At 53.5% G+C, this 14,500-nt stretch overlaps 1 protein-coding gene across 1 annotated transcript in view; it reads left to right on the top strand.

Annotated features, from left to right (window-relative positions):
- Nucleotides 1-989: 989 nt before the first annotated feature.
- Nucleotides 990-14,500, top strand: part of LOC147710017 (class I histocompatibility antigen, F10 alpha chain-like) — a 237,703-nt gene continuing 224,192 nt past the window's right edge. The window contains exon 1 of the mRNA XM_086920688.1: nucleotides 990-1,194. Within this exon, the coding sequence (XP_086776814.1) occupies nucleotides 1,128-1,194 (67 nt within the window). The 5' untranslated portion in view covers nucleotides 990-1,127. The remainder of the gene's footprint in view (nucleotides 1,195-14,500) is intronic.

Raw genomic sequence — 14,500 nt, 5'->3', positions numbered from 1 at the left:
AGGATGAGTAGCACGCTTTACAAATCACTGACTGAGGATGGGCCACGAGGGCTTCTAAGCACTGTGAAAGAGGATCAGGACAGAAATGACACTTCGGGCTGCCAGCGAGGCTCTACCTGGAGAGTGATGACGTGCTGGTGTTCGGTCTTCTGATTGGTGGGTTCTCCCTTAGTCTCCAAGTCGTGGGACGGCCTGAGCTCAGATCTCCTTTAGTTGTCATCAGAGGTTCCGCCCCCCCCCCCCCCCCCCCCCCCCCCCTCCCCTGCATCAAAACCTCCGTTTCTGGGAAGTCAGTCCATCTCCTGTCATCGAGGCGCTCTCCGTCCACTGGAGGCGCAAGAGCACCGCAGGTGAAGCGCAAACATTCGTCCTCCCAGTGCTGTCACCAGAGCAGCGGGGGTTTCCAGACACTTACGTCAGTCGTGACACAGGCTTCTAAGCACTAACAGAGCTGAGGGAAAAGGAGGCGGAAAATAATTTTTGGGCAGTTATTATATAGCGCGAAATCGACCGAAAGGAGAGCTTTCCACGAGGGATCTGCCCAGAATCACAGGGTGCTGAGCGGACGCTGGGACTCGAACCCGGTTCCACAGTCCAAAGTCGGCAGCTCTGGCCGTAACAACATATCCTCTCCCAGCCAATAATAAAATCTAGGGCTTCTAGGCACTTTAGAGTCTGAGCACAGACAGCGCCCATCATAGCAAGAGAAACAAAGAGAGCAAAACAGATACAGAGAGAGAGAGGGGTCAAAACTAGAAGGAGCAATAACACAAAGGGAAATCACTGTGCAGACTCTTCACTGTGGTCCGCAGCCAGGACAGCCAAGGGGGTTTCTAAGCGCTGGGTAAAAGATCAGAGGGGAACTAGAAAAAAAAAGAACGAAAGTCTGCCTCTTCACTTTCACTTTTTCTTGCTCCTTCTAGCTCCTCGCAGCGATGCTCTACCTAGAGAGTGATGACGCGCTGCTGTTCTGCCTTCTGATTGGTGGATTCCGCTCTCCCTCCGAGCCCTGGGACGGGCTGATCTCAGATCTGGAGAAGTTCTCACCAGAGCTGGTTCTGAACTACAGGCTGTGATTATTGACCCCTCGGTGACGTCACTGCTGCCCCCTTAGTGCCCCCCTCATCATGACCTGCTGTGTCCCCCTTCGTCTGCTGATCATTGGGTCGCTCTGGCTGCAGCCGGCCCGGGCAGGTGAGGGACCTGGGGATGGGGGAACACATCATGGGTGGGGGGTGAATAGGGAGGTGGATTCCACTGGGGTGAGTGAGGGCTGTGTGTGGGTATCAGTGTAACACGGGGTGAGGGCTGTGTGTGGGGATCAGTGTAATACAGGGTGAGGGCTGTGTGTGGGTATTAGTGTAACACAGGGTGAGGGCTGTGTGTGGGAATCAGTGTAACACAGGGTGAGGGCTGTGTGTGGGTAATAGTGTAACACAGGGTGAGGGCTGTGTGTGGGAATCAGTGTAACACTGGGTGAGGGCTGTGTGTGGGGATCAGTGTAACACGGGGTGAGGGCTGTGTGTGGGTATTAGTGTAACACAGGGTGAGGGCTGTGTGTGGGAATCAGTGTAACACAGGGTGAGGGCTGTGTGTGGGTATTAGTGCAACACAGGGTGAGGGCTGTGTGTGGGGATCAGTGTAACACGGGGTGAGGGCTGTGTGTGGGGATCAGTGTAACACGGGGTGAGGGCTGTGTGTGGGGATCAGTGTAACACAGGGTGAGGGCTGTGTGTGGAGATCAGTGTAACACAGGGTGAGGGCTGTGTGTGGGGATCAGTGTACCACGGGTGAGGGCTGTGTGTGGGGATCAGTGTAACACATGGTGAGGGCTGCGTGCGGGAATCAGTGTAACACGTGGTGAGGGCTGTGTGTGGGGATCAGTGTAACATGGGGTAAGGGCTGTGTGTGGGGATCAGTGTAACACGGGGTGAGGGCTGTGTGTGGGGATCAGTGTAACGCAGGGTGAGGGCTGTGTGTGGGGATCAGTGTAACATGGGGTGAGGGCTGTGTGGGAATCAGTGTAACACAGGGTGAGGGCTGTGTGTGGGGATCAGTGTAACACGGGGTGAGGGCTGTGTGTGGGGATCAGTGTAACACGGGGTGAGGGCTGTGTGTGGGGATCAGTGTAACACGGGGTGAGGGCTGTGTGTGGGTATTAGTGTAACACAGGGTGAGGGCTGTGTGTGGGGATCAGTGTAACACAGGCTGAGGGCTGTGTGTGGGGATCAGTGTAACACGGGGTGAGGGCTGTGTGTGGGGATCAGTGTAACACTGGGTGAGGGCTGTGTGTGGGGATCAGTGTAACACGGGGTGAGGGCTGTGTGGGGATCAGTGTAACACGGGGTGAGGGCTGTGTGTGGGGATCAGTGTAACACAGGGTGAGGGCTGTGTGTGGGGATCAGTGTAACACATGGTGAGGGCTGTGTGCGGGAATCAGTGTAACACGTGGTGAGGGCTGTGTGTGGGGATCAGTGTAACATGGGGTAAGGGCTGTGTGTGGGGATCAGTGTAACACAGGGTGAGGGCTGTGTGTGTGGATCAGTGTAACATGGGGTGAGGGCTGTGTGTGGGGATCAGTGTAACACGGGGTGAGGGCTGTGTGTGGGGATCAGTGTAACACATGGTGAGGGCTGTGTGCAGGAATCAGTGTAACACGTGGTGAGGGCAGTGTGTGGGGATCAGTGTAACATGGGGTAAGGGCTGTGTGTGGGGATCAGTGTAACACGGGGTGAGGGCTGTGTGTGGGGATCAGTGTAACACAGGGTGAGGGCTGTGTGTGGGGATCAGTGTAACACGGGGTGAGGGCTGTGTGTGGGGATCAGTGTAACACAGGGTGAGGGGCTGTGTGTGGGGATCAGTGTAACACGGGGCGAGGGCTGTGTGTGTGGATCAGTGTAACACGGGGTGAGGGCTGTGTGTGTGGATCAGTGTAACACGGGGTGAGGGTTGTGTGTGTGGATCAGTGTAACACGGGGTGAGGGCTGTGTGTGAGGATCAGTGTAACACAGGGTGAGGGCTGTGTGTGTGGATCAGTGTAACACGGGGTGAGGGCTGAGTGTGAGGATCAGTGTAACACAGGGTGAGGGCTGTGTGTGGGGATCAGTGTAACACGGGGTGAGGGCTGTGTGTGGCGATCAGTGTAACACGGGGTGAGGGCTGTGTGTGGGGATCAGTGTAACACGGGGTGAGGGCTGTGTGTGGGGATCAGTGTAACACGGGGTGAGGGCTGTGTGTGGGGATCAGTGTAACACGGGGTGAGGGCTGTGTGTGGGAATCAGTGTAACACGGGGTGAGGGCTGTGTGTGGGGATCAGTGTAACACGGGGTGAGGGCTGTGTGTGAGGATCAGTGTAACACGGGGTGAGAGCTGTGTGTGGGGATCAGTGTAACACGGGGTGAGATCTCTGTGTGGGGATCAGTGTAACACAGGGTGAGGGCTGTGTGTGGGGATCAATGCAACACAGGGTGAGGGCTGTGTGTGAGGATCAGTGTAACACGGGGTGAGGGCTGTGTGTGGGAATCAGTGTAACACAGGGTGAGGGCTGTGTGTGGGTATTAGTGTAACACAGGGTGAGGGCTGTGTGTGGGGATCAGTGTAACACGGGGTGAGGGCTGTGTGTGGGGATCAGTGTAACACGGGGTGAGGGCTGTGTGTGGGGATCAGTGTAACACATGGTGAGGGCTGTGTGTGGGGATCAGTGTAACACAGGGTGAGGGCTGTGTGTGGAGATCAGTGTAACACAGGGTGAGGGCTGTGTGTGGGGATCAGTGTAACACAGAGTGAGGGCTGTGTGTGGGGATCAGTGTAACACATGGTGAGGGCTGTGTGTGGGGATCAGTGTAACACGGGGTGAGGGCTGTGTGTGTGGATCAGTGTAACACATGGTGAGGGCTGCGTGTGGGAATCAGTGTAACACGTGGTGAGGGCTGTGTGTGGGGATCAGTGTAACATGGGGTAAGGGCTGTGTGTGGGGATCAGTGTAACACGGGGTGAGGGCTGTGTGTGGGGATCAGTGTAACATGGGGTGAGGGCTGTGTGGGAATCAGTGTAACACAGGGTGAGGGCTGTGTGTGGGTATTAGTGTAACACAGGGTGAGGGCTGTGTGTGGGGATCAGTGTAACACAGGCTGAGGGCTGTGTGTGGGGATCAGTGTAACACGGGGTGAGGGCTGTGTGTGGGGATCAGTGTAACACCGGGTGAGGGCTGTGTGTGGGGATCAGTGTAACACGGGGTGAGGGCTGTGTGTGGGGATCAGTGTAACACCGGGTGAGGGCTGTGTGTGGGGATCAGTGTAACATGGGGTGAGGGCTGTGTGTAGGGATCAGTGTAACACGGGGTGAGGGCTGTGTGGGGATCAGTGTAACACGGGGTGAGGGCTGTGTGTGGGGATCAGTGTAACACAGGGTGAGGGCTGTGTGTGGGGATCAGTGTAACACATGGTGAGGGCTGTGTGCGGGAATCAGTGTAACACGTGGTGAGGGCTGTGTGTGGGGATCAGTGTAACATGGGGTAAGGGCTGTGTGTGGGGATCAGTGTAACACGGGGTGAGGGCTGTGTGTGGGGATCAGTGTAACACGGGGTGAGGGCTGTGTGTGTGGATCAGTGTAACACAGGGTGAGGGCTGTGTGTGGGGATCAGTGTAACACATGGTGAGGGCTGTGTGCGGGAATCAGTGTAACACGTGGTGAGGGCAGTGTGTGGGGATCAGTGTAACATGGGGTGAGGGCTGTGTGTGGGGATCAGTGTAACATGGGGTGAGGGCTGTGTGGGGATCAGTGTAACACGGGGTGAGGGCTGTGTGTGAGGATCAGTGTAACACAGGGTGAGGGTTGTGTGTGGGTATCAGTGTAACACAGGATGAGGGATGTGTGCGGGGATCAGTGTAACACGGGATGAGGGGTGTGTGTTAGGATCAGTGTAACACAGGGTGAGGGCTGTGTGTGGGGATCAGTGTAACACGGGGCGAGGGCTGTGTGTGGGGATCAGTGTAACACAGGGTGAGGGCTGTGTGTGGGGATCAGTGTAACACAGGGGGAGGGCTGTGTGTGGGGATCAGTGTAACACGGGGTGAGAGCTGTGTGTGGGGATCAGTGTAACACAGGGTGAGGCTGTGTGTGGGGATCAGTGAACACAGGGTGAAGGCTGTGTGTGGGGATCAGTGTAACACGGGGTGAGGGCTGTGTGTGGGGATCAGTGTAACACAGGGTGAGGGATGTGTGTGGGGATCAGTGTAACACCGGGTGAGGGCTGTGTGTGGGGATCAGTGTAACACGGGGTGAGGGCTGTGTGTGGGGATCAGTGTAACACGGGGTGAGGGCTGTGTGTGGGGATCAGTGTAACATGGGGTGAGGGCTGTGTGGGGATCAGTGTAACACAGGGTGAGGGCTGTGTGTGGGGATCAGTGTAACACGGGGTGAGGGCTGTGTGTGGGGATCAGTGTAACACAGGGTGAGGGGCTGTGTGTGGGGATCAGTGTAACACGGGGCGAGGGCTGTGTGTGTGGATCAGTGTAACACGGGGTGAGGGCTGTGTGTGTGGATCAGTGTAACACGGGGTGAGGGCTGTGTGTGTGGATCAGTGTAACACAGGGTGAGGGCTGTGTGTGGGAATCAGTGTAACACGGGGTGAGGGCTGTGTGTGTGGATCAGTGTAACACGGGGTGAGGGCTGTGTGTGGGGATCAGTGTAACACGGGGTGAGGGCTGTGTGTGGGGATCAGTGTAACACGGGGTGAGGGCTGTGTGTGGGGATCAGTGTAACACGGGGTGAGGGCTGTGTGTGGGGATCAGTGTAACACCGGGTGAGGGCTGTGTGTGGGCATCAGTGTAACATGGGGTGAGGGCTGTGAGTGGGGATCAGTGTAACATAGGTTGAGGGCTGTGTGTGGGGATCAGTGTAACACAGGGTGAGGGCTGTGTGTGGGGATCAGTGTAACACGGGGTGAGGGCTGTGTGTGGGGATCAGTGTAACACAGGGTGAGGGCTGTGTGTGGGGATCAGTGTAACACAGGGTGAGGGCTTTGTGGGGGGGATCAGTGTAACACCGGGTGAGGGCTGTGTGTGGGGATCAGTGTAACATGGGGTGAGGGCTGTGTGTGGGAATCAGTGTAACACAGGGTGAGGGCTGTGTGTGGGGATCAGTGTAACACGGGGTGGGGCTGTGTGTGGGGATCAGTGTAACACGGGGTGGGGCTGTGTGTGGGGATCAGTGTAACACAGGGTGAGGGCTGTGTGTGGGGATCAGTGTAACACAGGGTGAGGGCTGTGTGTGGGGATCAGTGTAACACGGGGTGAGGGCTGTGTGTGGGGATCAGTGTAACACAGGGTGAGGGCTGTGTGTGTGGGATCAGTGTAACACAGGGTGAGGGCTGAGTGTGAGGATCAGTGTAACACGGGGTGAGGGCTGTGTGGGGATCAGTGTAACATGGGGTGAGGGCTGTGTGTGGGGATCAGTGTAACACACAGTGAGGGCTGTGTGTGGGGATCAGTGTAACACAGTGAGGGCTGTGTGTGGGATCAGTGTAACACGGGGTGAGGGCTGTGTGTGGGGATCAGTGTAACACAGGGTGAGGGCTGTGTGTGGGGATCAGTGTAACATGGGGTGAGGGCTGTGTGTGGGGATCAGTGTAACACGGGGTGAGGGCTGAGTGTGGGGATCAGTGTAACACAGGGTGAGGGCTGTGTGTGGGGATCAGTGTAACACAGGGTGAGGGCTGTGTGTGGGTATCAGTGTAACACGGGGTGAGGGCTGTGTGTGGGGATCAGTGTAACACGGGGTGAGGGCTGTGTGTGGGGATCAGTGTAACATGGGGTGAGGGCTGTGTGTGGGGATCAGTGTAACAGGGTTAGGGCTGTGTGTGGGGATCAGTGTAACACAGGGTGAGGGCTGTGTGTGGGGATCAGTGTAACACAGGGTGAGGGCTGTGTGTGGGGATCAGTGTAACACGGGGCTTGCCTTTCTCCTGTGAGGTCCAGTCTCTGCCCCCCGCACATATTTGCCAAGTTTCCCAGGTTCATGTATGATGAGCTTCAGCTGTTCAGGTTTTTTCCTTTGAATTCTGGGACTTGTAGTCCTGTATTATATTGTAATAAATTAGCTGACAGGTCCCAGAATTCATAGAAAACACCTGGCCTGGAGCAGCACATCTAAACCTGCACTGATGCCAGTGTGGGATTTAATGTAAAATGCACAACAGGGGGCATCTTAGAGATGCCCCCTGAAACCTAACCAACTCCCAGTGTCCTGACTGTGTGGCTACCGAGGCTGCCATCACCAGACATGTTTCTGGACCCCTGGGTCGAGAGCCTGCCGCTCTCAGGGGCCTGAAACAATGTACATCCTGGGACAAGGTGCCAAGCCTCCTCCCCCAGGATGGGCAGGGGAAGCTTCAAAGGCATGCCGCCTTTGTGAGCTTCTCCAGGCCACTTGCTGTACTCAGCAACTGGCCCCCACCGGTTCTGACCCCCACTCTGGCTGGAAGAACTGCGGGAAACCCTAAGTGAGGAAAGGGGGTGTGCCAGCCTATGCCAACTCCACCCCTCAGGTGGGAGAGGCGTGGTGAAGCACAACTCCGGGCTCCGGCCATCTTGAGGATGGGGAGCCCTGCCCAATCAGAGATAGGCTCCTGCCCCCCTCCCACAGGAGAGGAGCAGGCTAGGGGGTGTACTCACTCCAGGACAGGGACCCATTTGGTCCCTGCCCTTGCCCGACCTGGAACACCCCTAAATTTAGTATTTAGGGGCTCACTGAACCTTCCTTCCTCAGATCTCGATTGCAACAAGAATAAGAACAAGAAACAAGAAGACCTGCCATGCAGCTGCTAACAAGAGGACGACACCAACTGACCTGGCCCCAGCCGTACAGGCCTGTTGATCCTTGAACCTGCTCCTGCGAAACCCCAGCGTCTCCTGCGGATAGCAACCTCGAAAACCCCGGAGGACCTGCCTGCCTTGAACCTTCCAAAAGACTGGGACTCCCACGAGCAGTGGCTCTGCTCAAACAGCAATACCCCTGGTGCCAGCCAGGAATCGCGAATCCAGCACACTCTGCACCTGCCGAGCCCGGCCTGTGCCGGAGTGAACCAAGACCACGATGACATCCCTCCGGCGACTGTGACCCGGAGTCCAGTGCCCAAAGACCCTCTTCGACGAACCAGACGAAGCCTGTAGCCTCAGAACCAGGGACCACTCCAACCACGACCAGCTGAGGGTAAGATTTCCTGACACCAAAAGACACACCTGCACCCGGCGCCCTGCGGCCCCTTGTGCCTTCCTTTGGGGTACCTACCTCTTCTCCAAGATCCCAACTTACCTCTTGAAGTGGTGGTCGCACCTGAAGAATCTCCGTTCCCGAGTCTGCAGCCTTTGTTCACTTTTTTACTTTCCCATTGATTAACATTGAGCGCCCGACGGCTCAAAAGCACCCTGCACCCAGCCGCCCGAGTGCCGCTGGAAGTGCAGCAACTACTCTACTTTACTTCCCCACTAGCCCTGTGTAAGTGTCCAGGAGCTCAGCTCTCACAGCCGCGTGGCCTGCTTGCTTGCAGCCCCCAACCAAAGGCCCCCTACCCTCCATAGGATTGCATTGGGCCTACTCTCTCTGCACCCGGCTGCCACTGTACCGCTGAGGGTGCAACAACTTAACCTTTCCGACCCTGGGAGACCCCTGAGTGTATGCCCAGAACCTTAACTCTACCAGTCGAGTACTTACCTAAGAGCAGATAACTCATTTTCCTTCCATAGGTTAACATTGACTGGTTTCACTTGGAAATTCTTCTAAGTGTGGAGTTCTGAAACTTTAAAATATTCATTTAAAATCAGCCGAATAATGAATTCTGATTTACTCACCTGTGATCAGGAGAGAAGCCAGTGCTGTACCTTTCAGCCGAGTACTGAACCGAAAAAGTAATTATAACTGTACTTACCAGTAACTTGAATTTCCTCCCAAAGGATAACATTGATGGGGTTTCACCGAAAAGTTTCTAAGTGTCAACTTTGAAAATACAATTATATTCTTTAAAATTCACTACTGTAACCAAAACGCTTTTACTTAACTGTTTACAGCATATGTCCCGGGACGGAATCTAGGATCCAGTTCTGTGGTTAGAAAAGTGATCTATAAAGTAATCAATTGCTTTTAACTAGAAAAACCCATTGAGCTCTATGTTATATTGTGTTTGAAATTGTGTTGCCCATTGCAACCACTGTAACTATTGTACTTACAAAGTCTATTGCCTATTTGCAAAGTAGTTACCTGAAGTCACTCATATTGAGGAAAGTATATTTTGATACCTGTTGGTTCTAAAATAAAACAACGATATCTTTTGATACAAAACAATTGGCCTAGAGTTCAGTTCTTGAGTGTGTGAGACCATTTGCTGACCAAGTGTGTACCACAAATGCTTTACGCTGTCCTCTGATACTGCCTTACTGCTCGACCAAGCGACCACTTTAGAGAGTAAGGTTATATCTAACTTTAACCTCTGCCAAACCTCTGGCGACTGTGGACTCTGTGCACACCGTACCTCACTTTGGTGCAGTATATACAGAGCCACTTTCTTACAGGGGCTCCCTGCTTGGGGTTGGTTTCTTACTCTTCTCCTGCTTGCGCAGATGTAGGGGCGTTCGTACAGATGTCAGACTCTGTTTTTCTTGCCCCTGCCCCGTGACTCCACCCCCATTCCCCTATCAGAACTTGACCTCCAGGTGTGGGGTCCCGGAGTACTATTTTCCGATGCGAACTCAGTACGTTAATCTGTTTCACCTGCAGGCATTGGGTTGGGTTAAAGGGACAGCAGGGCACACCCGGCCTTTAATCCTTGCGGTGTCTATTAGAGAGTGGTTTACCTGGAGGGCTCTCTCTGTACTTGGGTGGGGGCAGGGTTTCTTACCCTTCTTTTCTAACAGATTTTTGGGAGTACGTATAGTGCTGAGGATTGTGGCCATGTAATTGATGGGGATAATTCTAGGGCCCCCCCATCAGTGTTAGAGGGGCATGGTTATGTAGATAGAGATCCTGCAGTATCATCACCCCCTGGAACTGTGTAATCCTCAAACTATACCCCCTCCCCCCCAGTCACTCCCCTTGCACTTGTTTCTCATCCCCTTTCCACCAACTAGGAAGCTTAGAGACAGTAAAATGGTGGGGTGAATGATGCAGCGAGAGGGGGCAGTGTTGTTGTGGGAGTGGTAGCATTACAGATGTGGGGGGGGCGACAGTAATGCCGTTCCATGTGAGGTCTTTTGTCTGCCCCCCAAGACTTGCACTCACTTCTCCCTCTCTCTTTATGAAGTATAAACCATGAAGCCCCCCATCCCCCCCACCCCGCAGCTCTCTTGGGTCAGGGACATGATGGGGAGGACGGAGGGGAATGTTGTGAGGAATGTTTTTTATTGCCCCACCCCTCGGTGAGGTCAGTTCTCTGACCCTCTGTAACCCCCTCCTAGATGTGTCTCCCTCAGTTAGTTCTCCTTCTCGAGGGATCTGCACTCTCTCCCCAGGCTCCCGCTCCCTCCGTTACTTCTCCTCCCTCTCCGGTCTCCTCCCCGGGGTCCCATAGTTCTGCTGGGCGAGTAGCATGCACTGCAGACGGCACAGATCTCTGCAGGAAGTGCATTAACCGCCAGAGTTATCTTGCCAGTATTAATATTATCCAAACGTTGCTGGGCACACACATCTCTGCAGCGAGTGCATTAACCTAACCGCCAGAGTTATCTTTCCAGCACTACTATCCCCTGAATGTTGCTGGGCACACACACATCTCTGCAGCGAGTGCATTAACCGCCTCAGTTATCTTTCCAGCATTATTATCCCCTGAATGTTGCTGGGCACACACACATCTCTGCAGCGAGTGCATTAACCGCCTCAGTTATCTTTCCAGCACTATTATCCCCTGAATGTTGCTGGGCACACACACATCTCTGCAGCGAGTGCATTAACCGCCTCAGTTATCTTTCCAGCACTATTATCCCCTGAATGTTGCTGGGCACACACACATCTCTGCAGCGAGTGCATTAACCGCCTCAGTTATCGTTCCAGCACTATTATCCCTTGAATGTTGCTGGGCACACACACATCTCTGCAGCGAGTGCATTAACCGCCTCAGTTATCTTTCCAGCACTATTATCCCCTGAATGTTGCTGGGCACACAGATCTCTGCAGAGAGTGCATTAACCGCCAGAGTTATCTTTCCAGCACTATTATCCCCTGAATGTTGCTGGGCACACACACATCTCTGCAGCGAGTGCATTAACCGCCTCAGTTATCTTTCCAGCACTATTATCCCCTGAATGTTGCTGGGCACACACACATCTCTGCAGCGAGTGCATTAACCGCCTGAGTTATCTTTCCAGCACTATTATCCCCTGAATGTTGCTGGGCACACACACATCTCTGCAGCGAGTGCATTAACCGCCAGAGTTATCTTTCCAGCACTACTATCCCCTGAATGTTGCTGGGCACACACACATCTCTGCAGCGTTTCCAGCACTACCATACCCTGAATGTTGCTGGGCACACACACATCTCTGCAGCGAGTGCATTACCTGCCTCAGTTATCTTTCCAGCACTACTATCCCCTGAATGTTGCTGGGCGCACACACATCTCTGCAGCGTTTCCAGCAGAACTATCCCCTGAATGTTGCTGGGCACACACACATCTCTGCAGCGAGTGCATTACCCGCCTCAGTTATCTTTCCAGCACTACTATCCCCTGAATGTTGCTGGGCACACACACATCTCTGCAGCGAGTGCATTAACCGCCAGAGTTATCTTTCCAGCACTATTATCCCCTGAATGTTGCTGGGCACACACACATCTCTGCAACGAGTGCATTAACCGCCTCAGTTATCTTTCCAGCACTACTATCCCCTGAATGTTGCTGGGCACACACACATCTCTGCAGCGTTTCCAGCACTACTATCCCCTGAATGTTGCTGGCCACACACACATCTCTGCAGCGAGTGCATTACCCGCCTCAGTTATCTTTCCAGCACTACTATCCCCTGAATGTTGCTGGGCACACACACATCTCTGCAGCGAGTGCATTAACCGCCTCAGTTATCTTTCCAGCACTATTATCCCCTGAATGTTGCTGGGCACACACACATCTCTGCAGCGAGTGCATTAACCGCCTCAGTTATCTTTCCAGCACTATTATCCCCTGAATGTTGCTGGGCACACACACATCTCTGCAGCGAGTGCATTAACCGCCTCAGTTATCTTTCCAGCACTATTATCCCCTGAATGTTGCTGGGCACACACACATCTCTGCAGCGAGTGCATTAACCGCCAGAGTTATCTTTCCAGCACTATTATCCCCTGAATGTTGCTGGGCACACACACATCTCTGCCGAAAGTGCATTAACCACCAGAGTTATCTTTCCAGCACTATTATCCCTTGAATGTTGCTGGGCACACACACATCTCTGCAGCGAGTGCATTAACCGCCTCAGTTATCTTTCCAGCACTACTATCCCCTGAATGTTGCTGGCCACACAAACATCTCTGCAGCGAGTGCATTAACCGCCAGAGTTATCTTTCCAGCACTATTATCCCCTGAAAGTTGCTGGGTACACACACATCTCTGCCGAAAGTGCATTAACCAGCAGAGTTATCTTTCCAGCACTATTATCCCTTGAATGTTGCTGGGCACACACACATCTCTGCAGCGAGTGCATTACCCGCCTCAGTTATCTTTCCAGCACTACTATCCCCTGAATGTTGCTGGGCACACACACATCTCTGGAGCGAGTGCATTAACCGCCAGAGTCATCTTTCCAGCACTATTATCCCCTGAATGTTGCTGGGCACACACACATCTCTGCAGCGAGTGCATTAACCGCCTCAGTTATCTTTCCAGCACTATTATCCCCTGAATGTTGCTGGGCACACACACATCTCTGCAGCGAGTGCATTACCCGCCTCAGTTATCTTTCCAGCACTACTATCCCCTGAATGTTGCTGGGCACACACACATCTCTGCAGAGTTTCCAGCACTACTATCCCCTGAATGTTGCTGGGCACACACACATCTCTGCAGCGAGTGCATTACCCGCCTCAGTTATCTTTCCAGCACTACTATCCCCTGAATGTTGCTGGGCACACACACATCTCTGCAGCCAGTGCATTAACCGCCAGAGTTATCTTTCCAGCACTATTATCCCCTGAATGTTGCTGGGCACACACACATCTCTGCAGCGAGTGCATTAACCGCCTCAGTTATCTTTCCAGCACTACTATCCCCTGAATGTTGCTGGGCACACACACATCTCTGCAGTGTTTCCAGCACTACTATACCCTGAATGTTGCTGGGCACACACACATCTCTGCAGCGAGTGCATTACCCGCCTCAGTTATCTTTCCAGCACTACTTTCCCCTGAATGTTGCTGGGCACACACACATCTCTGCAGCGTTTCCAGCACTACTATCCCCTGAATGTTGCTGGGCACACACACATCTCTGCAGCGAGTGCATTAACCGCCTCTGTTATCTTTCCAGCACTACTATCCCCTGAATGTTGCTGGGCACACACACATCTCTGCAGAAAGTGCATTAACCGCCAGAGTTATCTTTCCAGCACTACTATCCCCTGAATGTTGCTGGGCACACACACATCTCTGCAGCGAGTGCATTAACCGCCTCAGTTATCTTTCCAGCACTATTATCCCCTGAATGTTGCTGGGCACACAAACATCTCCGCAGCGAGTGCATTAACCGCCTCAGTTATCTTTCCAGCACTATTATCCCCTGAATGTTGCTGGGCACACACACATCTCCGCAGCGAGTGCATTAACCGCCTCAGTTATCTTTCCAGCACTATTATCCCTGAATGTTGCTGGGCACACACACATCTCTGCAGCGAGTGCATTAACCGCCTCTGTTATCTTTCCAGCACTATTATCCCTGAATTTTGCTGGGCACACACACATCTCTGCAGCGAGTGCATTAACCGCCAGAGTCATCTTTCCAGCACTATTATCCCCTGAATGTTGCTGGGCGCACACACATCTCTGCAGCGAGTGCATTAACTGCCTCCGTTATCCTTCCAGCACTATTATCCCCTGAATGTTGCTGGGCACACACACATCTCTGCAGCGAGTGCATTAACCGCCTCAGTTATCTTTCCAGCACTATTATCCCCTGAATGTTGCTGGGCACACACACATCTCTGCAGCGAGTGCATTAACCGCCAGAGTTATCTTTCCAGCACTACTATCCCCTGAATGTTGCTGGGCACACACACATCTCTGCAGCGAGTGCATTAGCCGCCTCAGTTATCTTTCCAGCACTATTATCCCCTGAATGTTGCTGGGCACACACACATCTCTGCAGAAAGTGCATTAACTGCCTCAGTTATCTTTCCAGCACTATTATCCCCTGAATGTTGCTGGGCACACACACATCTCTGCAGCGAGTGCATTAACCGCCTCAGTTATCTTTCCAGCACTACTATCCCCTGAATGTTGCTGGGCACACACACATCTCTGTTGCTGGGCA

This window comes from Lissotriton vulgaris, chromosome 5 (assembly GCF_964263255.1).
Source record: "Lissotriton vulgaris chromosome 5, aLisVul1.2, whole genome shotgun sequence".
NCBI lineage: Eukaryota > Metazoa > Chordata > Amphibia > Caudata > Salamandridae > Lissotriton > Lissotriton vulgaris.
This window is presented reverse-complemented; position numbering and strand designations above follow the sequence as displayed.